The sequence below is a fragment of the Cibotium barometz genome, chromosome 12 (assembly GCF_041138505.1).
Source record: "Cibotium barometz isolate CiBa-2024 chromosome 12, ASM4113850v1, whole genome shotgun sequence".
Lineage (NCBI taxonomy): Eukaryota > Viridiplantae > Streptophyta > Polypodiopsida > Cyatheales > Cibotiaceae > Cibotium > Cibotium barometz.
In genome coordinates this window covers 6,379,707-6,405,363 of record NC_141057.1, presented here as the reverse complement: position 1 = coordinate 6,405,363, position 25,657 = coordinate 6,379,707, and the positions used below count along the sequence as shown (strand labels likewise).

The following is a 25,657-nucleotide window of genomic DNA, read 5'->3' as shown; positions in this document are numbered from 1 at the left end:
CCATGATTTGCTCCGAATCCTACGGGCAATCATCATAATCAGTGGTCTCTCCATTTGCCTCCATCCCTCATCCGTCCTTCTCTGAGATCTGTGATGTATGTTGGACCCCCAAATTGGAGCTCTGCCTCTCAAGTGCCCAAGGCTACATACCCTCGAGCTAATCTAGCTGTTGCTGCCTCCTTCAAGGAGACATGCGATCTTGTGAAAGTAACTCCCAAGTAGACATATGACCTGACGTACTCAACCGGCTCCCCTTGAAAAGTGAACTGAGGCTCTGATCTCGTCACCCATGCCTGTGTGGTGTTAAACACCATAACCTTGGTTTTCCCAAGGTTCACTGTCAGATCTCTATCCGCATAGAATGCTTGTAATGCATCCACATGTCTTTGCAATCTCTTCGGAGAGTCTGAGATTAGAACAATATCATCAGCATATAACAAGTTGGGTATCAACACCCCTGCCAGGCATACCCCTGGGCCTCCCAATTTGTCTACATAATCGGAGACCACATCAATCTACAGTCCAAAGAGGGTGGGTGATAGCAGGCATCCCTGCTTCACTCCTATTGTGCTGGAGATAGTATTTGCTTTATTATCTTTAAAGAGACCGACGGTGTGACTGACGATAAGCCAAACACAAGACCTCTGAAGACCAAGTGTTGGGCTGAACTGTACACTCTGTAGAAACACCATAGACGTCCAATCTCGAGCCTATGCACTCTTCCCAATGGTATGAGGGAGGGATGCAAAGCTAGGGCTGAGAAAGGGCTGTTTGGGACTGTTCTAGACTGAGTATGAATGCTGTAAATGAATATGAATGCTGCGTTTTACCTTCACCAAGTGGCTGGAACAAAATGATGATATGATGAATGCTGAAAACTGTGTGGATGCAGAAAACGCAAGGTTGAATGCTGGCTGAATGCTGAACTGATGCGTTTTACTGATGTAGATGGCTGTATGCTCATGCGTTTGAGGCGCCAAGGGCTGTAGGAGACAAACGCTGAAGAAAGGTGGCTGAAACTGCGATCGCTTATGCTCCTTAGGCTGAGGATGACAAGCGCTTGATTGCTCCTTTGTTGAATTATGAGATGAATGAGAGAATGGAGCAATCCCTCCTATTTATACTAGTAATGTAGCTAGTCGGTTGGCACTAGAGGCTGGCCGACTGCTCCATAAGTGTTAAATGCTTAATAATGATGTATAAATGCTGAAAATGATGGGAAAAATACCCAAAAAAATCCTAAATAAATACTGGATGATATCTGGGGTTCCTGCAATGGTCTAGATGCTATGCATGAATGATGTGCAATATGGAGGATGCTTTCTAATGCAAACCCTAAGGTTTCTACTGATTGTATATGCATGAATGCATCTCTTTAAATGGGTTAAGGGACTTAGACTGACTGACTGACTTGATATGGCTGAGAATGACCTACGTAGCTCGTGCCTGACTTATCCTGGACTGAGGATTACAATGGGGTCACGGCATACGACAAATATCATCCTAGAACTAATACTGTACAAATGTTGCATTGCTGATGATGAGCCGGTTTGTCACCATCCACCACTACAATGCAGAGTGCATGTGACAAGTTGCAACCTCGCGTAAGAGACGCTCACGTGTTGTGCGGCATTCCTCGTCATGCCAATCGTTATGGGGCATGGTGCCGGTGGGGATAGATCGGTTGGTGGATGGAAATGCGGCTATGGCAAAGGTGTGTAAGGTTGTGGTGAGCTAAGAGGTCAGGGTGGCTAGTGGGAGATTGGGCTCTACATATGTTAGATGTCGGTAGAGATGGTCAGAGTAAGTCGAGTCTCTATCATGGTGGAAGTGAATCTAGGTGTAGTGGGAGATGGGCGGTGGTGGTAAGGATGGTCGGAAAAAGTTGAGGCATGATCGGCTCCAAGGGGGCGGATGGGAATGGTGAAGGTATGTATGGATGTGGCTAAAGCCAAAGATCCCATCAGGTAATCCACTGTACTCGAGCCTCCACCACATGGGAAGCATGTGAGAGCTCCAGAAGAAGGCCAACGGGACATCCCGTTGAAGATGGCTAGGCCATGTGTGGTCCCTAGCACAAGCAACTCTCTCCTTGATGCTGTAATGTCCCCTCTGTCCTGTGATGCTCGCTGAATGCCAATCTCCTCCGAGTCCATCTCCTGCATGCTCGGCTCCTCCTGGTCATATACAGATGCCTGCTCCCTCCGAGTCCTGGCGTTCAAGTCCCCTAAAAAGGAGAACTTCGCCCAAGAGTGAGAACTCAATGACGTCTGCATGGAGGGGATAAAACTGCTCTCCCTCCTCTAGAAGAGCATCTGGGGACTTCCTAAGTGGGAAGTAACATACTGCAATGTGTATACATCTCTCCACTGTGACCTATAACCTCACCCACATAAAGCGTGCCTTTGCGTCCCTGTGGACTATGGTGATCATGGGCTGTAGATGTGTCCTGAATAGTACCGCCACTTCGCCAGACCTGCGTATCCCAGATGTGCGTTTCTCCTCTTGGTAAGCGGATGCCCACTCATAGCCTGAAATGCGTGGTAGCCCTCTCTCCAGGCTCTGGTGGGTCTCTGTGAAGAAGATAATGTCCCTCTCTTTAAAAACTTTCCAAGTCTCCGAATGTCCAACCATAGTGTCCTGTCCATGGAAACTCGTCATGGAATACTAAAAACATAAAAACATGGGAGCAACATCAGCTCCGAGTAGATGGTATACCACTCTCCAAAATGTCAAGCGTGGGGTTGACAAGTATGGGAGAGAGGTCTCCCTCACATGGAAAGGTAGCTCGATGGTGGTGGAGCATGTCCTGGATCTGGAGCTGATGGTGATCGCGGTCGACAAGGGGGTCGAGGGCGTCGGGCACGCTGGAGTGCAGAGGCTCGGTCCAAGGTAACTCCTTTCGGGCGAGGTAGGTCCAAAGCAGCTCGTGGAGGGTCCACAAGATCCACTATGTCGATGTCCTCCACCTCCTGGGTCTGAAAGAAACTCGTGATAGTTGGCTGCGGAGGGAGGGGGCAGGGTGGCTGGGGCCTATGTCTCAAGAAGGTGTCCCTGTGTCTGCGGAGCTCAAGCAGGAAGAGGCCCAGGCAATGCTGGTCCAGGAAGTCAATGATCCTGGAGAGTGGACCTAATCCCTCACGAAATAGATAGTGAAACCTCTGCGGATCTCATAGTATACTTGGCAACGGCATATGTAATGCTCCTCCGTCTCAACCTCTGTGTGGGCATAGTCAACAGATCCTCTCCTCTCTAGATGTCCGTACGAGCTTCCCGGCTTTGAAGATGCACTCAGCTCTACCTGTCTCCACTCTGAGGTAGTGGGAAGAAGCCCGTATCTGGCCAATCGCAATCCGCATGGCATGGGACATGTGAGCACTCAAGTAGCCCGGCTGCTGGATGAATCCATCCTCAGTGAGTGTGAGGAAGTGGTCTCTGTAAAAGTGCATCTTCGTGGGGAGCTCTGGGGGTGAGATCCATGTGCAGTGTGTGTAGAGGCTAAGAAGATCAAACCGGCTGCTGGATGAATCCATCCTCAGTGAGTGTGAGGAAGTGGTCTCTGTAAAAGTGCATCTTCGTGGGGAGCTCTGGGGGTGAGATCCATGTGCAGTGTGTGTAGAGGCTAAGAAGATCAGACCGGATAACCTGGTTGGTATCCTCGTGAGACAGTCGGAAAAAAGGGGAGTCCAAACTGTACTGAAGGGGGGGTAGGCGGTCCGTGCAAAGCCCATATACTGAGAACCAAGTGGAAACTAGTGCATACCATACTCCAGAGTGCCCCTCAAGTGCTAGCTGTATGGAGGACTCCAAGGCAAGCCTCGGGTACCTATGGGGATCCATGTGACTGATGCGATGAAGGTATGTGACTGTCTGGAAGAGTGCCTCCACTACCATGGGGCTGCAGCAAACTCTGCCTGGATAATCTGGTGGGGGACTGATGGTTTGCTGCGGATCATATGGGAGAACATCATGACCTGGGCCTCTCAACTCGCTGCCAATCCTCATCGGATAAATCTAGCCCCCAGAAAGCTGCTCCATACATCAAGGCTAGTGTGACGAGGGTGTCAAAAAGCCAGCCCTTCGTCTTGGGCTCCTAGAAATGTGCCTGGAAGCACTGCCGCTCAAGTAAGCTCAAGGTTGCATATCCCTGCGTCACTTTGGCATGTGCTGTGGGAAGCATGGTAAAGAGTGGGCCACTAAAAGTGACACCAAGGTAGACATAGGATGAGACAATCTCCACAAGATCCCCTCTATATGTGAAGCTCAATCTGGATGTCACGGGGCGAGAGGTATTGAAGACCATTACCTGCTTGATTACTTTTCTGTGCACACCAACCACATGGCACTGCATGGCCCAATCAGGTCCTAGCCTGGTGCTCTCGGTCTCCGTCTGGCTTGGAGGTCCGCAGCGCACTGAAGTGTAACCCCCTCCTGTGTCAGGGTAGGCACTGGGATAGATCTTTGGAAGAAATCAGTGAGCTGGAGCTGTCGCCCACCTCTCCTTGTGGTATGAGTCCGTAGCAGTCTCTCTCTGTGGCACTGTCTCTAGCAAGAACTGGCCAAATCTGCGCTAGTTTGCAAACTCCATGATCTGGCAGAGTCAGGGATGTCCACTGAAGATGGTGGTGTATCTCTCTCTAATGACACTATATGCTCTGCATCTGCATACATAATGTTCCTCACTCTCAACCACCTCCTGGCATAGTCTGCATACCCTCTCTGCTCTAGGGATCCGTGCTGCCCTACCTGCCTCAATCTCAAGCTGGTGTGGTGACACTTTGAGCTGGCCAATCGCCACTCGGGCACTGTGAGGCATGTACACATCCATGTATCCAGGTCTCTATATGAATCCATCCGTTGAGATACGCATATACTGATCTCTGTAGTATAGCATCTTCGGCGGTAGAGGCTGACTGGGTGTAATCCAAGTCTCTTGAGTGTATCGCTGCCATAAATCCTGCCGAAGGACTCTGTTCCTCTCACTGTAAGAGAGCTGGATGTGTGGTGCATGTATATCATACTGGAAAGGTGGCAGTTGATCTATGTCAAAACCATGCTGAGTGAGCCACTGTATCATCTGTGAATACCATGATCTCCTGTCTCTACTCTCTGCGAAATGCCTGGACGCCTCAAAAGCTCTATGCGAGAGTCGGTCTGATGGCATATCTCTGATCTTTTGTATGAAGCAGATCGTCTGGAAGATGGCCTCTACTAGCATAGGAGGTGCAGCAAACTCTGTCCGGACAATGTCATGTGGGACGAAGGGTTTGCTGCGGATCATCCGTGAGAGCATGAGAATATGAGGTCTCTCTATTTGAGACCATGTGGAGGTGGCGAGCCCAGGTGCCCATACTGCTGCAGCATACGTCAAAGCAAGGGTGACTAGTGTGTCAAACAACCACCCCTTCGTGCGGGGCTCTTGGAAGTGTGCCTAGTGACACTGTCTCTCTAGCATAGCTAGAGCTGCATACCCTCACGTGAGTCTATGTCTAGCTGCCTGTGCCATAGTAAATCTTCTTGGCGGAGTCGTAAATGTAATCCCCAGGTACACATATGAGTCTACCACCTCTACCTGTCCTCTTGCTAGTGTAAAGAGAGAGAGAGAGAGAGAGAGAGAGGGAGGGAGAAGACACAGTATTGGGTCCCGAATACCCTCTGTAGGGCCCCCACCACGGATGGTGTATTTGCTTTTATTAGAATGTTGCAAAATCTGAAATAAAAAGACTGAACCTGAACCTTCTTGGCTGAGATAGATCTCTGCCCTTGACCTTCAATCCTTCACCCTTGTGTTACCTTCTCCCTTGGCTGTCCTGGCCCTTGAGTAGCTTCAGCACCTTGTGAATTATGAGATGAGCTGGACTGAATTATGCATTAGGTTTACATACCCCTTTCCTAGATTGGTCGGCTTGCCGAAAAAGACCCACGACTAGTAAAAATAGCGTTTTAATGCTAATAAAGCCATCGTTTCACACTGGCCCTTCAGATTTGGCCTAACCGCCTTGTGGGCTGCTGTCCAGGCCTGCGCAGGCTGTTGGGCAGCCCCTCGGTACTGGCCGTCCGGCTGGCTGCTGGGCAGCCCCTTTGGCCTGGCTGACAGCCTGCCCAGCCCATACTAGGGCTGGTGGGCAAGGCCGCCTGGGACCTTCCTGGCCTCCTTGGGGTGGCTCATAGCCTTCCCCATGCCCCTACTTAATGCAAACCTACATCTACACAGTCGTCTGACATCTGGTCACAGACCAAACACACAGAGCAACTGACATCATTCCAGAGGGAGACTCACAACGTGCGGACTGACACTGTTTTATGTGCAGGACAATGCACACCTAACCTCGGACGCATGGAGTAGAACCCTGGCTGACTTGTCCCGGACTGGGCTCACATGGGACCAGTTTTCCACTCCAGGTCCTGCACCTTCTTGTTTAGATATGTCCATGTGGCATCCAAGTGCGGGATGCACGTGACATCCCCTTCTGCTTAACTTGACGGAAGCTGCATAGCCTCCAAATAGTCCGTCAATAAAGCCGGATAGTCGTCGAAGAACTCTTTGTCAAGCCATACCGCTTCGTGGGTCCCTCGGTCCTGAAACTTTGTGAGGAACTGTCTTTGCCTTTGGCCTGAGCCATGCTTGAAGTGGTGCAAAAGGATATGTTTTGGAACCATCACTTCAGCTTCATCAATGATATCTGGTTCCGCTCGTCTTGCACTTCTGAAGAGATCGAGCCTGCGTATGGTTTTAACCAACTAACATGGAACACATCGTGCATAGTCCAACTCGGAGGTAGCTTCAACTTCATTGAAACCTCGTTAATCTTTCTCTGGATGGAAAAAGGTCCGAAGCTCCTGAATGACAACTTTGGGCATCGCTTGCCCACCTATTTCAACCTTTGCTTCATAATCCGAAGATAAACCCAATCACCTTCCGAAAACTTCATATCCCTTCGGTCTTTGTTGGCCTGTCGAGTGTAGGTCTCCTGTGCTTTAGATAACCTGTCTTTGTCTTTTACTAACTCCAAAATCTCCTGGTAAGACTCCGTCAATCTGTTCGCTTCAGGTATTAAAGATGAGGTTCTAGTCAATAGCGACTGGAATGATCTTCCAAACGATGATTCATATGGAGTCCTGCCAATAGCTGAAGAAAAAGAATCATTCAAAACAACTTGAACTAAAGGCAAATATGATTCCCACTTACCTTGCTGATCGTGGACATAACACTTCAACACATCAAAGGCCAACTAGTTGTAGATTTCTGTCTGGCCATCCGTCTGTAGATGAAATGCACTAGAAAAATTCAATTTAGTACCAAAGTTATCAAACAATGCCCTCCAAAAATGATTGGTCAACTTGGCATCTCGGTCTGACATTATGATCCTAGGGATCCCGCCAATTGGGTTCCAATGCCGAATGAACAAATGGGCAACATCCTCGACGGTCACATTGGCCCTGCAGGGAATAAGCATAACAAATTTGCTAAATCTATCAACTATAGTCAAGCATTGAGTATTACGCTTACCTCGACTAGGAGGCAAATTCGTGACAAAATTCATCAATATATCTTGGAAAGGGTCCTCAGGAATTGGCAAGGGCTGTAACAACCCTATCTTCTTCCCACCACGAGGAGCTTTCACCTTTTGACAAATATCACATTGTTGCATATATGCAAACACATCTCACCTCATCTTTGGCCAATAATATTGCCGTTCTAACTTCTCCAAAGTCGAATTCATGCCCCTATGACCACCAATAATGGCGTCATAGGTGTCGTGGAGAAGAGCTGCCCTGAACGACTTCATGACACACAGTCGGTCTTTGAAGAAAAGCCAACCATCGCGTATCAAAAAGTGGCAAGGTCCTATGGCATCCAATGCCTGTTTCCATTGTGTACCGAATTTCTCGGAATCCACGTACATGTGCTTCATGTCATCTAGTCCCGTACCAACAAGTTCGAGTCTAGTGGTCTGAATCAAAGTCACCCGTCCCTTCCAGCCCTGGAAGGTACTCAATTATACCAACAAATTGCTAGAATATCGAGCTCTAGTGGTGCTGTCAGTCACTCCACTGTGCACTTGGCATTGTCTGAATCCAGCATGCCTAATGGTCAGTGCGAACCTCAAAGTCACGGCCATAAAGAAAATGTTTCCAATGTTTCAAGGCCTGAATAACTACGAGGAGTTCTCGATTGTAGACCGAGTAATTCTTCTCCCGCGGGCAGTAACTTACGAGACATGTAAGCTACTGGATGACCATTCTGTTGTAATACACCACCAATTGCGATGTTACTCACATCAATGATCACTTGGAATGGCTCGTCTCACGAGGCAAGCACTAGACAAGGCGCTTCTGACAAAGCCATCTTGAGGTTCTTGAATGCCTGCAATGCTCGTGGAGTCATTCGAATCCGTTGCCTTTTAGTCTCGACACCCTTTAGCAAATCGGTGAGGTCCGCCAAGAGGTCAGAAAACTTATCTACGTGGGTGGAGTATGCTTGGCATATACCCACAAAGGATCTGATGTCATAAGCAATCTGTGGTAATTCCCAATTGACAATCTCGGCCACCTTGGCCGGATCAAGTCGAATGCCTTCTGCACTAATTATGTATCCAAGGTAATAAATCTCAAACAAATAAAATTAAGACTTCTTCTCATTGACGTAGAGCTCGTTGCTTTCCAGCAACTTCAAGAATTTCTCAACATCAATGTCATGCTGCTCAACCGTAGCTGAAAATACCAGTATGTCGTCCAGAAATATGCACACACTTTCCAATCAATTCCCGGAACACCCGCATCATCATGCGGTTGAATGTGGCTGGGACATTTGTCAAGCCAAAAGGCATGACCACAAATTCATAATGGACCCATTCTGTACGGAAGGCTGTCTTGGGGATGTCCCCCTCAACAATCCTCACCTGGTGGTATCCACTCTTCAAATCGAGTTTCGAGAACACCTTAGCCCCATTCAGCCTCTCAAGAATATAATCTATTCAAGGCATCGAGAATCTACTTTTGATAGTCAGCTTATTGAGTGCACGATAATCGACACACAATCGAGAAGACCCATCTTTCTTCTTGACAAATAGGATCGGTGCTGCAAAAGGCGACACGCTAGGGCAGATGAAGCCAGATTGCAATAGTTCTTGGAGTTGGCGGCCCAACTCTGATTCCATTGCCTTGGAAAGGTGATATGGAAACTTGCTTGGGGATTCCGAGCCTGGGAGGAGGTCGATCTTGTTGTCCTCTGATCTGGATGGGGGGAGCTGAGGAAGGAGATTGTCCCGAAGAAAAATCTTCTGGAACTTTTCATGCACAGCCAAATACTTCTCGGAAGCACTGGCCACCGTTTGGGTAGTCTCGATGTAAATCATCGCACAATGTGCGCCTTCCCTGATTGCTCGTTTAGCCTGCAAGTGGCTTATGAGCGGAAAGTTTGAGATTCCTAGCTCACACTTAATGGTCACTGAGGTGTTGGACACATTCCGGCTAATCTCGAAAGTATGCTTGTCCCACTTGATATCAGGAAGGAACTTGTAAAACCACTGAATGCCCAAGATTATGTCTGCTCCTACAAGAGGGACAACCATAAAATCACACACAAACTCTATGCCCTGAATAACGAACTTAGCACCTAGAGCTTCATACTCGATGCTCGTCGTCATGCTTGTGCTAAAACCCTCAACTTGCTTGTCCACCGAAGTCAAGACGAAACGAGCATGCCGGGCGGCCTGATCCGTGACCATCATCTGTGCTACCGCTGTCAAACAAGACGATGACTCTCTAGTCACCTATGTAGCCAAAGGTCTTGAGCAATTCGTTGCCACATACTCCTGGTCATGGGCGCTCTTCTGCTTATCTTTGAGCTCCTAGCTAATGATTGTTCCAACGGAAGCATTGGAATCCGGAGAACTAGGGACAGCCACAGGGGTCTGTGTGGGAGCTGGGCTCACCACTGAAGCCGTGGAGGCTGAGGCAGCGCTCTTTGGAGCGGTAGTCTTCTTAGGACACTCCCGAGAAGTGTGTCCTTTTGTATGACAAAAGAAACACCTACCCTCCTTGTACTGAGCGATCTCCTCAGCACTCAACTTGCCACTAGTCTTGCCTGCCTCTGCTTTTTGGTCTGGAGTAAGCTTGGGCGCATTGGTCGAGTTCTTGGAGCCAGAGGCTCCCGTGCTCTATCCCGGGAAAGACTCCATCTGGTTTTGGTCTTTTCCCCCCAAGGTGGTAGCCTTGGGAGTAGCCGGCTGGGAAGTCTTGGGCTTTCCACCATTGTGCTTCATTTCAGCACTCTGCGCAAGCGAGAGTGCGTCTTCGAAGGTGGCTAGCCTAAACATACGCACCTCATACTGGATTTGCGTGTCAAGGCCATAAAGAAATTGCCCAACTGCAAACATAAGTTTGAAATATTATTGGCAAACTGAAGGACTGGTTGCGCATTCAGACACGCTCCCCTAAACTCGTCTTCGAGTCGTTCAAGATAATGGGACGGTAGAAATCGTTGCTTAAGGTCACAGACAAACTCATCCCAAACATAAGCTGCCATATCTAATCTGGTGTGGGCATAAGCTCACTGGGTCCACCAAGGAATGGCCTCACCTTCCAAGTACCAACTAGCTAAGATCACCCTGTCAGTATCACTTTTTCAAACTGCGGCAAAGTAAGCTTCAAATTGATGCAACCATGAATAAAGAGTTGTGGGGTCAAGTTTACCATTATACTTACTGAAATTCATTTTCTCGGGAAAACGATTTGAGAAAGCCGCTAGTGTTAGTCTTGCGTCCAAAGCCGCAAGGTATCGCTCATGGTTCACGCGTCGCATGGTGTCGTCTTCATGTTGTCGAATCTCCATTGCACGCATGTGCAACTCAAGCATCAAACTCGACTACGGTCGTGACCCTTCGAAGGGGTCCCTATGTAGAGGATCTGGAATCTGGGAAACAGAAGGAGAGGAAGCAGGAGACGGAAAACACGAAGCTGGAGAACGGGTGCACTCTTCCAGAGCCAGTATCTACGCCTTTTGCTCGTCCAACTTGGTACTCTGGTCTGCGATTGCTCGCATTATCTGTTGGAACATCTCTTGTACACTCATGCCTGATGCCCTAGCTGGACTGCTTGGTGCACTTCGGTCCCAAGGTTCTTGGTCTCTCTCGCCGTCCTAGCTGGACTTAGCAAGAAAATGTACTACCTTTCCGGAGCACAATCTAACCATCCACTATGTGTGTGGGAGACTTCCGGAGGCTGAAACCAACCGTCCTTCAAGGGACAGGAGTCACTCCAAAAGGGGTGGTCCACCGGAGTCTGAAGACTAACCACACGAATGAGAAAAAATTTCTGGTTTCTTGCTGAATCTTTACACTTGAAGTAGGCTTTGATACCACTGTTACATGCGGAAGCTTCAGGAGAGTTCGGTAACTTCATTCTCAAAAAATCAGCACACGTTTCACGCCGAGAATAACGCACAAAACTGAAAGTAGATGTGCAGAAAGAGAGAGAAAGAGAGAGAGAGGGAGAAGAGGACATAGTATTGGGTCCCGAATACCCTCTATAGCGCTCCAACCACGGATGGTGTATTTGTTTTTATTAGAATGATGCAAAATCTGAAATAAAAAGACTGAACCTGAACCTTATTGGCTGAGATAGATCTTTGCCCTTGACCTTCAATCCTTCACCCTTGCGTTAGCTTCTCCCTTGGCTGTCTTGGCCCTTGAGTAGCTTCAGCACCTTGTGAATTATGAGATGGGCTGGACTGAATTATGCCTTGGGTCTATATACCCCTTTCCTAGACCTGGTCGGTTGGCTATCTGGGGTCAGTTTGCTGAAAAAGACCCACGACTAGTAAAAATAGCATTTTAATGCTAATAAAGCCACCGTTTCACACTGGCCCTTCTGATTTGGCCTGACCGCCCTGTGGGCTGCTGTCCAGGCCTGCGCAGGCTCCTAGGCAGGCACTGGCCAACTGGCTGCTAGGGGCATGGGGAAGGCTATGAGCCACCCCAAAGGGGCCAGGAAGGCCCCAAGCCTTGCCCACCAGCCCTAGTATGGGCTGGGCAGGCTGTCAGCCAGCTGACAGGGCCTTTGGGCCAGCCCAGCCAGGCAGCCAGGCGGCCAGGCCAAAGGGGCTGCCCACTTAATGCAAACCTACATCTACGTAGTCGTCTGACATTTAGTTGCAAACCAACTGACATCATTCCAGAGGGAGACTCACAGCACGGATTGGCACTGTTTCATGTGCAAGACAATGCACACCTGACCTTGGACGCATGTGCAGGATAATGCACACCTGACCTTGGACGCATGGAGTAGAACCTTGGCTGACTCGTCCCAGATTGGGCTCACATGGGACCAGTTTTCCACTCCAGGTCCTGCACCTTCTTGTTCAAATATGTCCACGTGGCATCCAAGTGCGGGATGCATGTGACATTTTTCCCGGGAAAAAAAATGAGGACATTTGAGGCTGGATCGAAGCTGAACTGTGTTTTGAAGATAAAAATAGCCCGAAGAAGGGCGCTCAATCGGCTACAGTCCAGAAACAACAGATCAGCCTACGTCTTCTGGAGTGTGGACAGCCTTCTCACAAAGAAATCACAGGTTAGAAGCCCTGGGAGAAAAGTTAGAATCGGCTACACTCCCAAAACAACAGAACAGCCTACATCTTCTGGTGTCTGGACAGCCTTTTCAGAAAGACATCACAAGTGAGAAGCCCTGGGAGAAAACTTCGAATGCACTGCTGGGCAGAAATCCAACATCTGAATTTTCCAAAGAGCTAAAACATTTGTATGAGCAGGGGAGATGCTTCAAGCATGGTCAGATTTACATTGCCCTCTTCAGACACAGTCTGAATGCTTTCTGGATCTGAGCCAGTTAAACAACTTGCAGTTTTTCTTGGTTTGCGCCAAAAAATGCATTGTGGGCCGTGGCAGACCTTGTAACAACTGGCTGCATGAACAAAGTTTGCTATTAATAAATCCTCTGGATTGCTAGCATTACTTAAGCCAAGTCGTCATGAGATGTGGTCTATTAATACTTCAAAACAATGTCCACATACATGTAGCCTGGTGGTAGATGGATTAGACTTGCTGAGTGGGACGCTTCATTGAATCCCGCTGGCCTAGCGGTAGAGGGATTGGACTTGCCGGTGGGAAGCCTCGTTGAATCCCGCTGGATGCCTATAACTAATGTTAAATATATCTATCCAAAAAAAAAAAAACCCCTTCAAAAAGACCTTGATGGATGGCTAAAAAGTACATCATCTTTTGTTTACTGGCCTCCATTCTTCCAAATTTTGACAGGCTTCAAGTAAGAATACTCTCTATGCATGAAGGCTGTATAGCTAGGTGGCATGAAAACTTGTGAGACAGAAAGACAAACAGAAGTAGTGATGTAAGCAGTCAGAGCAGATAAGGGTGACCTGAATATAAAGAAGAAAAGAAAATGTAAAAGCTCATTATCATACCTTAGTATTTGGCCGGCGCCCAGTTGCAAACATTACATGTGAGAAGGAATGTTCAGTGCTTTTGTTAGTCTTCAAAGACAGATGACCATTGCTACCTTTCTCTATGGCAACAGGGCTCTCTTCAAAATGGAAGTTGATTCCTCTTAATGCCATTTGGTCTGCTACAAAATCCCGTACCTGCAGGAGAAAACCTTAGTAAGAGATTTTCAAGAAAATGTACACAATTGATACCAAGCTATGGTATGCACCCACCTCTTCATCAAATCCCCTCAAAACTTTTTTCTGGCGAATGAACACATGAACGTCACTTCCAAAGCTGTTGAATATGCCCGCGAATTCTAGAGCAATATAACCACCTCCAACGATCCCAATCTTTTCAGGTCGGGATGGTAGATCCAAAGCTTCATCAGATGTGATTGCAAGCTCCTTCCCCGGAATGTCTGGAACAAAAGCACGCCCACCCACCGCCACTAATATATGTTTTGCTGTGTGCTGTTTCCCATGCACTTCCACTGTGTGATCATCAACAATCTAGAGCCACATCCACCACCACTTGTCACCGCAAGGCACATGCTTCTTAGAAACAGACACAAGTGCTGAGTACAAAAATTTCCCCAAGCAACCATAGACATTGGACAATTGAGCGTAAAATGTAGGCTCTCTACCTATCTAAATAAATTGGGCCTCTTAAAATGTTCATAAAACAGTTACAGTTTATGACTACTACCTGCATGTTCACACTAGCGTGCGCACGGTGCACTGGGCATGCAACAAATTATATGTCCAGTCAGCACGCCTAGCCACATGCAACATGATTAGTGTGCCATGGCAACATGCCCTCAGCATGTCGTGTGTAAGAAATGATGTAAGCAAACTCAATTGTCTCTTGTGCAAGGTCAAGAAGTAGCATATGGGCACGAGTCAAAAGGGAAGAAGCTGTCCGCTCAACTTACACAACAGCTCCTCTGAAAAACTATATAAGAAGGGTCCACGCTCATAATTATCAACTTTTTCAAGAAATCAAGCTTGGGTACTATCTTGGGAACGAGTCAAAAGGGAAGAAGCTGTCCGCTCTAACTTACACAACAGCTCCTCTGAAAAACTATATAAGAAGGGTCCACGCTCAGTATTATCAACTTGTTCAAGAAATCAAGCTTGGGTACTATCTTGAGCTTTTAGACGCGACAAGCATCCGTAAACGCAAGTGTTAATTCCTGCAAATTTCAGCACTCCTGTCCCGCAGTGCCCAGACTGAATCCAAAAGACTGGGCATTGGCCCTCCTTGGCTGCCGTAAACTACATGATGGTGCTGCCAAGGTTCCATCCACATACGTGACAACACACCCAGCATTTACATGTTCCCTTAATGTGTTTTTTTACAGAGGTGAAACAAGTCTAGTGCAACCTCTGTAAGGCCGTTTTCTCACATGGATTTACAATGTTATTTGTTGTGCATGTGCTTATAAGATTAAATTATGAGTGTAATTCTCACATAAAAAAGTCAGATGGACTAAACAAGAGATGCAACATATATATTTATACAACCTTGCCGCGACCTTCAATCAATGTCACACCGGCATTTGTGAGGATATTTTTGTATACTCCCAACAACCGCCGCAATTCGGCATTTTTCTGAGCAATTAATGTACTCCAATCATGCTTTGGTTCACTGTCAAAAGACCATCCAAATCCTTGACTTTCTTCAAAGTCGTGTGAATACTTTGAACCATAAACTAGCAGCTTCTTTGGTACACATCCTCGAAGTACACACCTGCAGAACAACAGCTATACTAAATTAGATTGGCAAAAGACTCACAAAACTTATAACTAAAAAGTTCCTGATAAGCCTTTGATACCCAAAGATGGATAAAAAGATAAACAACATGCCATCAAACCTTACATCCGTCCATAACTATGAATTTAATGAGGAGAAAGCGTACCCTTCTATTAAAAAGACCCAAAAATGTATATCCCTTGAGTAGACTCAGGAATAGCATCTAATATATGTAAAAATTTGGGGAAACAACTGACACTCCTGGATCCATATGATTTCTTCAATGCTCAAAAAATTAAATAAAGGACAAAGCACCAACTATCCATCAATTATGTCACGTGCACACCCAGTTGGTGTACAGGTGACATGGCATCCTAGGCATTCATAAGCATTAAGCAGATAGCATTCATGAGCATCAAGTATTATCCAGGCATTTACAGCAGTTATTCACAGTAGTTACAGCATGGTATGGGGCTGTTACAGCACCTACAGCAGGTACTTAAGGCATTCCAAGCATTAAGGGCATGTAGCACATTAAGTCAGGGCATAGGGAACCAGCCGACAGGGCCTGGTCAGCAGCTGACAGCAGCATCTAGAGCATTCATGAAGTCGTGAAGACATAGGCAAGCTGGCCGACAGCAGTACCTGGCCGACCAGCAGCATAACTCAGCATATAAATAGAAAAGTGCATCATTTATTGGATTCATCTCTTCATCATTTAGTGGTCTTCAGCCCAAAGACCCTAAGAGGGTGTGGAGTTCAGCATATTCAGCATTCAGCATCATCAGCAGCATAATCATCAGCATGCAGTCAGCATTCAGTTCATCCTCCTGCCTCCTCCAGCATCTCAAGGGTGGACCTCAGCATTGGCGAACAGAACATTCAGTCAGTATCAGAATTCAGCATATCTCTCGCTTCCTGAGATAGATATTCAATATTTTATCATATGTCGTGGCCCCATTGTGAGCTCTCAGTCCAAGGACAGTCCGACACGAGCTACATAGGTCAATCTCTGAGCCTTAGAGATTAGTCAAGTGTCAATCCTCTTAACCCACTTGAAGAATGTATCAGACAGTGCATGTATTGTCAACCTTAGTCTTAGGTTTGCATTAGGAACATTAGGTAAGCCTTGGGCCAGGCCATGGCCAACAACCCATAAAGGGCATTATCCAAGCCATAGGAGGGCTTGGGCAGCCAGTCAGCTGCCTCAGTGCCTTTAGGCAGCAGTCGGCTAGTAGAATAGGAGGATGTGATCTAGTCGTAGAAAGCATCAAACACAAATAGATATTTAAATAATAGTATTGTCCACAAGGGACTAGCCGACAAGGTATGAACCAACCGACTACATGCTTCTGCAGATATAGAAGCATGTGCATCCCTCCCACTCATTTCATTCAGGTATTCAACAAATACAGCACCAGATAGGATCAGTTCCAAGCATTCCCACGTCTCCACGAAGGGCATCTTCAGCATTCAGCCAACATATGTGCATCCTTGAGTTTTGGGGTTGCATAGTGGTCATTGAAGTGTCATTCAAAGGAGGTTGGACAGCATCTGGATCAGCTTGCGTTGGGTCTACATCGTCCTTGCGTCTGGCAATCCTCAGTCATCCTTCATACTCATTGTAAGTTCTCCAAAGATCAATACAAGGAAATGCTCCTGCTTGCAGAGGGGGAGCCCTTCAGTGGGTGAATTGGGACCCAATATTGTATCGACTCTCGTCTGCTTTCTCTCTCTCTCTTCTACTCTCTTCTACTCTCTCTCTAAGTGGAATTGCACAAAATCACGAGTTTAAAGAAGGCTTTGTTGTGCATTACGACGATCAACATCTTGCATATTGCAGTATATAAGACATTTGGACTGATTAAAAAACATATAATCCCATTCTCACAATAGAGGTTGAGCTTCTTGCTCTTGATATTGAAGTTGCTTGTATGTTTTTCTCTTCTTGTTGTTGCATGCATGCTTAGGGATTGTGTGGGTGAGTGATGATGTTGATGTAAGCTCTCTTCTCCCTCTCTCCTTCAACTCTCTCCTTTTACTCTCACTCAGTGTGGTGTTGAAGAAGAGATTGAGCTTTCCATAGCTCTCTCTCTCTCTCTCTCTCTCTCTCTCTTTTCTCCCCACCCATTTGCAAAGCTCCTTTGTGTTGACAACAAAAGAGGCAAGGTTAAGGCCCTAGCTCTCCACAAGAGAAAGTTACTCTACCAAGAGTGACTTGAGGTGCAAACCAGTATGACCCTTGCATTCTCCTTTCCTTCTCTCTATCTTGCAAGGCTTCAATGTTCTCTCCCGTGAGCAGCTTGACCACCTAATTTGCGCCATAATGTCTAGTGTGAGATTCCAAAGCTCACGTTCACAATTGAACAAACCACGTCGAATGAAGTTGCTTGTTGATGTGTCCGGAGAGTGCTCCACCAATGGTAAAAAATCCTCCCAAAAAATCTCATACTCTTGATCAAAGTAACACCAAGCATAGTGATCTTATTCTTTTTCATGCAACACCAAAGCATTGTCGATCGACGACTGTATTAAGAGTACCTTCGTCCCCAGACCATAGAACAATGAATTTCAAAATGCATCCATAAACTTTGCATCCTTGTGTGAGACAATCTTCTTTGGAAATCCGTGCTATTGGAACACCTCAACCTGCCCATCTGCTAGGCATCCACATCTGACTTGCATGGGATGAGGTGTGTCTGCTTGTTCAATCGATCCACCGCCGTCAAAATGCAATCATTTTAAAATCTCCAGCTCTTCGTGAATGCCCTCCCATGGCAACGGACTAAGATCAACAGGATTATCATTCTTTGTACTACGAAACAATCACTAGTATATTCTTTCATTGTAAATAATACAATACAAGGTTTAGGTTAGGATTACAGTTTGTGATTGTGTTTGTGAGTCTTATACAATACAAGGATTAGGTTAGGATTATAGTTTGTGATTGTGTTTGTGTGTCTTCCGCTGCACCTCTCTCTATGTAAGCACTATTATAATTCTAGTTATATATAGCTATGTGTATACATATATATGTATGTATGTATGTGTGTGTGTGTGTGTGTGTGTTTGCGTGTATACGTACATACGTATATACACGACAAATACTGGAACTTGTGCTCTGTTTTACTTCATTGCTTTCTCTCCATAAAATCGAGTACGTAAGAGATAACTTACGTGCCACCAAGACCACCCGTATGGTCTGAAGAGATAGTGGCGAAAGGCAGCTCGATCAACGCAACTTTGGCCCCAAAATTGGCTGCGAAACGCGAAGCCCTAACTCCGCCGCTGCCCCCTCCGATGGTGATGAGCTCGAAGTCGAAATCTCCGCCTTTTGTCACCGACGCGCCATTCACAGGCTCCCTGGAGGCAGCTTGCACGCAGAAAGGGCGTATGCCACCAAGGACAGCAGAATCCGATGGGCAGGCGAAAAGAGAGGGGAAGCTGCGCGCAGAAGAGCGCGGAAACGCAGAGAGAAGGCTCAGGCGATGGAGTGGGGGCAGGAATGAAGACGATGACGACGAGGCTAGCACTGCAAATGCACAATGAGGGGCTGCGATTGTTGCCATAGCCAGCAAGCTTTGCGAGTTGCTGTTGTATGTGAACTAGGCTACCTAGGGGTATGTTCCTTGCTCGCTCAATCATCTTCATCGATCATCTCTTGCCGGGCCCCACTGCGCCTATTTTGGGCTTCCAATGAAACCAGTGCGCCTATTTTGGGCTTCCAATGAAACCGGAGAATACATCCCTAAAGCCTCAAAGTTACATGGGTATATACAGCAATATATATATTAGTAGCTGGCTTCTCTCTAGATTTTGGCGCACTCTTGATAATGAAAGCTGAACCATTTTGAAATTTGGCACCTCCAAGCTCCCGAATTCTCCAACTTTTAAGCTAAATATGTGCCTTAGCGCATTGCCTCCACTCACCAATGAGCGATGAGCATTGTCTAGCAGCCTTGGGACTCGGGACTCCACGCTCCCCTCTAGGCTCTATTTGCAAAATCTTCCTTGAAGCTTCAACTCGAGTTTCACCTCAATAATATGATATATCTTGCAACTTCCATCTACTACAATCTACTCAGGAGTCAGTATTGTCTACGACTCTACAATGTGCATTGCTTCGCTAGGCTGAGGGCTCTCAAGTCTCCAGTGCTCACTATTTAGCCTCTGTGCCTCCCTTCTCATCCACCGGACCACGATTACATAGCCTCAAATGTTCCTTAGGGTGGCGGGCCTACTCAGTGCTCAATACCTAGCTAGTAGCAGACACTTCTTCCGAGGTTCAAATTTAAGCACTGGTCACCCCTCTAGTACATTCGCAAAACATGCAGTAAACGTACACGGTACACGAGACGACTGTGACTCGTGATGAGAGTGGAGGCTTCAAGTTTAAGCAATGTTCACCCCTATAATACATTTCGCATACAACAAGCATACATGGTACACGAGGCAACTGCGACTCGCGAGAGCGAGGTGTCCTAGAGGATGGGCTTCTGGCTCCTGTCCAACCATGTATGGCCCTGTAGGCTTGTCTTCCATTAGCTCTCATCTCGTAAGCAATGAGGTACGAACTTACACTCTTTAATTATACAAATTTAATTATATGTTCTACATTTCTATGTGAACAATTTTAAATTATATTAATAATAAATAAATTAAAGTTTTCAATGATATTTACTATGTTTAAATTAAACTTAAAGAAAGTGTGTATGTCATGTATGATGTGTGTGTACATCATGTGTGTTAACACATAGTAGCATAGTAGTTAGTTTTTCTACTTTACATTGAATCTGTGTTTTGTAGGGAAAAATGAGTCAATGAACACTTTTTTTTTAATGATAGGTGTTACACAACCTCACAACAAGTCTAGAGAAGAGATGATGCATAACTTATTTTCTACTAATGTTGAGGTAGATGACCAGATTGAGGAAGATGATGTGAAAATGTTCTGAGAAAGTAGATGATCAAGGACTTTTAAATAAGAAAAATTACATGCAAAAATTTAAGACATACTATTCCAACGTGAATAAGAAAAACCATTAATTTTACCCAACATGATCTCTTTCCAAGATAAAGGGTAGTCAGAGCAGCTGAATAAGAGAGTGGACAAGTTTCCATAGATATTTGTTGACAAGGCAATTGATGTTGATGTGAAGAGATGAGAGATTTTCTCCACCTCTTTATGGTATCGCACATACACCATTGGAAATGCTAGGCTTCAGGGTTTTTGCCCAAGTCCACACTACTATGTGAAGTATCGATTACATAAGACCTCTCTATTTTTCAGAGATAATTACAATCCAGATCCTTGAAAACTTAACATTTTCCAAGGAGTTATACCTTTGTTCCTGCTCCTCTATAGCCTTTAAGCTCTTCATAATGACCTCCCTGTGAATCGACTCTGCTGCTTTAAGGTTTGCTTTTAAGTTTTGCACTTGTGTAGTTGCATCCTTCAACTGCTTCCAGAGGGTGGCGTTCCTGTCATGGAGCATGTGTGTCGTTAGTAGGTGGCATCACCAAGCTTTTTGCTCTTGTTCCCAGTTTTCACTTGATTCAGCTTCCAGTGCCTTATGTGGATCGTGGAGCAGCGCTTCTAGGCCTTCCATTGTTTCCTACATGAATTGGTGATAGTCAATGTCTTGTAAGGAGGGTAGCTGAAACACAACTTCCATGGCAACTTCATAACCATAGATCCTTGGAAACTTAGTACGTTCAAACTTTAATTTGTAGCCTCCATGGCAGCTTTATAACTAGATACTTACCTCACTTAATTAGCTTAATTAACACACTTAACCAGCTTAAATCACTTAGCAATTATGCTGGGAACAAAATAGAACATGGGCTAAAGCTTCTTTTCACTTCATTTGATGCAATCATCTCTACTAATAAACTCTCTAATTTTTCCCTATCTTCTAGAATCTATTTTTTTCTAAGCACAATTCACTACAAGTCCCCATTCATATGTAGCTTCACATCTACTCATATGCATTCACACTCTGGGCATGTGATGACCGTTTATTGATTTTACATGCATGTATATCTACTAAACATATATGGCATCTTGTTAAGGAATCCCTACCCTAACGTGTCATGGGAAGTTGCCTATCCAACGAGCTCGAGCATGGCTCAAGAGCTCCACCATAGCCGCTCATCCACCGCCGTCCTCTCGCACTCGTTGTCACACCAAGGCAGTTTCTCTAATCCAATGGGTGAAGATCGTGTGGAATCTCCGCGGAAGAGGATCACGTTGGTTAGCCTAATCACGAGAGAGAGAGAGAGAGAGAGAGAGAGAGAGAGAGAGAGAGAGAGAGAGAGAGAGAGAGAGAGAGGGAACAAGTGATTAGCACTAATCACTCCCAAATGCTAACCCTAACCCTAAGCACAACACACATGCTAGATTAGAGTCGCAAGAGAGAGGGAACAAGTGATTAGCACTTATCACTCCCAAACACTAACCCTAACCCTAAGCACAACACACATGCTAGATTAGAGTCGCAAGAGAGAGGGAGAGAGAGAACATTCCACTTCTATTGCACAAATGGGAGAATGAGTTAGAAAAAAGAGAAATTGGCTTTTATAGTTCCAAGCGTTTTTCCACTAGGCCCCGCCCGGGAGTAAGTGACTCGGGGCACCCAAAACATAGTTACAAGGCTTTGCTCTATGGTTTGGCCAATTGACCAAGATCCTCTTATTTGTCCTTTGATGCTCAATACTTGGGAGCGTCTTTAGGGCGTTTCCCTCATCAAATGAAGGGATTTACAAATAGCACGGGTGCCCATTACATAAGTGTGAAGACATAGTTGTCATAGAAATGTGTTAACCAATATGTGGTTAACATACTCCCCTTTCTCAAGTTGATCACGTCTTCGTGATCAATGAGGGGTTGTCAAGGCACGCGGGGAAGTGTCGCACTAGGTTGGTTCTCCTGTCTCTCCGGAAACGAGAGGGGGTGGGGAAGTTAGTGAGATGGAAAGAAGTTAGTGAGATGGAAAGAAGTTAGTGAATTACTGACGATTAAGTATCCAGCTAGTCTGATGGGCTCTTATGAGTTTTCTTTTTTATATGTGCCTAATAGTACTCTTTATTTTGTTTTAGGTGTTTTTTTTATCGTCTTTGCAACGGGACTTCCTCATTAGAGGAGTCAGAGTACTTGAATGAGCAGACTAGCACGGAATACTTAATGACCAGTATCCTAGTGGTAGGTGGTATGATTAAAGAGGAGTTAGTAAAAGCAATTGGCGAGGGGGAATTCTGGAGGGACAAGGAGGCAACACGCATGGAGACTACTTGCACTCCGAGATGCTGTATATTGATGTTCATGAAGCTCTAGCATCTTTGTCAAGACACCGAGGTATCTTGGCTTCTGTGGATGTTGAGTCATCAAGTTGCAATATTCTCTCTTTTTCTTTTTATGTTTTGTCTTCTTCTATCATTGGAGCTCTGGGATCCTGTGTTGATAGGAGTGGTAGTCGATGTTAAGAATCCATACGTGTTTAGCTGAAGAAGAAGTTTTGGGTAAGATTGATTAGACATAAAGCGCAATTATTTTTGTGCAGTAGGGGTGATTAAGAAGATCCAGGCGATGGGTCGTACCATGGACCAGGCTTGCGCCCACCATGGTCCCCCATCCAGAGATGTACCTAGAGGGTTGATGATGAAGCTTTATGCGGTGTGTGCACATAGGACAGAGCCTAATGAAATTTACAGGTGTTGTGCATGGGCGAGGGAAAAAGATGTGCCCGTGGTCCTAATAACCTAGATTCTAATCACCTAGATACTCTCTCTTTTTCTTTTTCTTTTTTGACAGGTGTTTATTGGTTAGCACCCCTAAAGAGGGTTTTGTACTGAGTAGTCCATTTGGCTAGATTTGAGAGCTTACATTTGAGTGTATCTTTGAGTGGTTGGATAAGCTCGGCCATTTGTAGCACTGCCCCTTGGTTTGGTGGCGAAGTCGAGGGGCGGGGTGGAGTGTTGTGGATGAGGCTCCGTGGGTTGAAAGGGTTGTGTGAATTGAGCTTTGGAGTGCCCAATGTGGGCAAGTCCGAAGGATTTTATTGAGGAAGAGGGGACTTGCCTGCCCATTGGTCGCCAAACCATCTTTGTCGATTGGATAAGGACTGGCGTGGTGAGTGTGGTTTGGGCAAAGTGCTGAGGGGTATGCCTTGGGAGCCAAATGATGGAATTGCCATCATGGAAGCCTTGGGATTCTAAGAGACATTTGGGCACCCAGCGTTGCTGAGTGATGAAGGTCCGTGGTGGTTGGCGAGGCTTTCGGCTTTTTTATCAATGAGGCTTTGAGCTATGAGGTGGTTGTCGACGCGGAGGAGAGGCTTTTGATTGTGGCTTGGGGAGCCACATGTGTGTGTTACCTTCATGGAAGCCTTGTGCTTTGAGCACATTGGTAGGCACCCAACGTTGTTGGTTTCGTTATGCTTGGGGTTGCCGAACCCATGGTTGTGGGACCTTTTGTTGCGCAGCTTCATGGAGAGTTGGTGTGGTGGATGAGCACAAGAAGCATGCTTGGGTAGCCAGAGGCGAGTGTTGCCTTTATAGTAGCCTTGTGCTTGTTAATAGGTGGTCGGGTACTTGAAGCTTTGTCTTAGGGATGGTGTTTATTGGCTTAGTTGGCTTTTTTGCGCTTGGGTTTTAGAGATGGTTGTCTGGGGATCCATAGTTCTCTGTAGCCATTGTAGAATCCCTAAGCAGGTAGAAGATTCTTGGGCATCCACCATTGATTGTCATGATAAATATATGAGGTCAGGGTGCTTGCAGTGTGGGTAGTCGAGGATGTAGAGTTGAGGGGCAATGTTGACGACGACGAGGCTTGTTTGTCATTGGTGGGTGGTGTCAACAGTGGTCGATCAACTGGCTTAGGTGTGAGGCATGGGGTGGGGGAATAGGGGAGACTGCCAATGATGAGGAGGGGGCGTGAGGGGGAAGGGCAGTCGAGGGTGATGGTGTGTGGATAATTTCCTCTTGGGGACACAAGAGGACAGTGGCCTTTTTGCCATTGATTTCCATGGTGGCCGTTTCTTCACGCTAATTGATTTGGCAGTGAGTGGCATTAATCCACTCTTTTCCAATGATAATCCAAACGTGGAGTGCACCTACATCTACGACATGAAATTTGCACTCCAACTGGTTATTTCGAATAGAAATTTTAGGAATGAAATCTGACACTCATGAGACGCATTTCATGTGAGATTTAAATGTAAGTGTTCTTTTGTTAGTGTGGGTTTTCCAAGAGCTTCCCACGCCTCCAAGAATACGAGATTGGTGCGGACCATAGGATATATGTGGGCTTGCCAACGTTGTAGACCATTCTCGGTCAGGAGTCCAATCCATATTCTTGGTGGGTTGAGTTTTGGTGGTGGTTTAGGGGCGGTGGAGGACTTACCAGTTATTGTGGGGAGCGATGGAGTACCCTTTGTGGAAGCAATTGGTGGGGGCAGAGGATTAGAGTGTCAATGCACTCCCCATCCCAGAGGATCATTGTTACCTTGCCCTCGGGAAGCTTGAGGGTAGCTGCATTATGAGCGGAGTTGATTGTACTTGTAGCTTTCTGGATCCAGCTTCCTCCGAGGATGACTGCTTCATTTGTCTCACCTGTGGGAACCACATAGAACTTACAAGCCAATGGGTTAGATACAATATGTATAGTTTGTGTAAAAGACCCAAGGCTTTGTATGCTTTGTCTACTAGGAAAGTGAACTTTGGCATGGGCAGTTTTAAGAGAGGGTTTGCCCAGGACCCATGTTTCCCATGGCAAAAGATTATGGCTAGCTGTGGGAGATAGCAAGGCATGTTTTCTTTGCAGGTTTCTACCAAAGGGGAAATCTATCTAGACCCGAAGGGTGGTGGTTTCATGTTGTGGACACTTACACTCATGGTGTTAAACGAGGCAATGGCCTTGTAGGGTTCATGAATGGTCTGGCCATTTGGGAGCACAAATTGTGTGCTGAGTTTGTGACCTAGGAGGGTGTCAAGTGTAGCAAGGAGTTTAAGCCAATCATGGTTGACTGTCACTATTGACAGAAGCAGCCATGGATGGTACCCACGCATCATTAAGGGCTTGATGACAAGCCTCGCAAACCAAGAGATCATTGGTCCTGGCGGTGGTCACAGAGTCTTCTGCAAAGGGATATTTGGCCATGGGATGTGAGTTCCAGGTATATAAATTGACCTTAAGCGTTTGATACTATTGCAGAGGTAGACATGATGCAGGTCCTAATCATGGATTAGTCGGGTTTGTCTCATGAAGGGTTGACCTAAGATGGCATCATAGACAACATTACGAAAGTCCATGACCACAAATGTGAGGTGGAATTTCATGTCACTGACTTTGACCTTGAGGTCATGCACTAGGCCCATGGGTTTTGTAGAGTTCCCTGGCATCCGTAAGCTTGATCACCAATTTGGTGGGATCAAGGCACGGTTGG

The 25,657-nt window shown here is 46.3% G+C and overlaps 1 protein-coding gene across 1 annotated transcript in view; it reads right to left on the bottom strand.

Annotated features, from left to right (window-relative positions):
* The window catches only part of GR (glutathione reductase), a 47,436-nt gene extending 28,462 nt beyond the window's left edge, over nucleotides 1–18,974 (bottom strand). Inside the window, exons 1-4 of the mRNA XM_086806006.1 lie at nucleotides 18,393–18,974; nucleotides 14,987–15,212; nucleotides 13,694–13,972; nucleotides 13,442–13,618 (exon numbers count right to left, since the gene is read on the bottom strand). Of these exons, the coding sequence (XP_086662132.1) occupies nucleotides 13,442–13,618; nucleotides 13,694–13,972; nucleotides 14,987–15,212; nucleotides 18,393–18,784 (1,074 nt within the window). The 5' untranslated portion in view covers nucleotides 18,785–18,974. The remainder of the gene's footprint in view (nucleotides 1–13,441; nucleotides 13,619–13,693; nucleotides 13,973–14,986; nucleotides 15,213–18,392) is intronic.
* Between the last annotated feature and the right edge of the window lie 6,683 nt (nucleotides 18,975–25,657).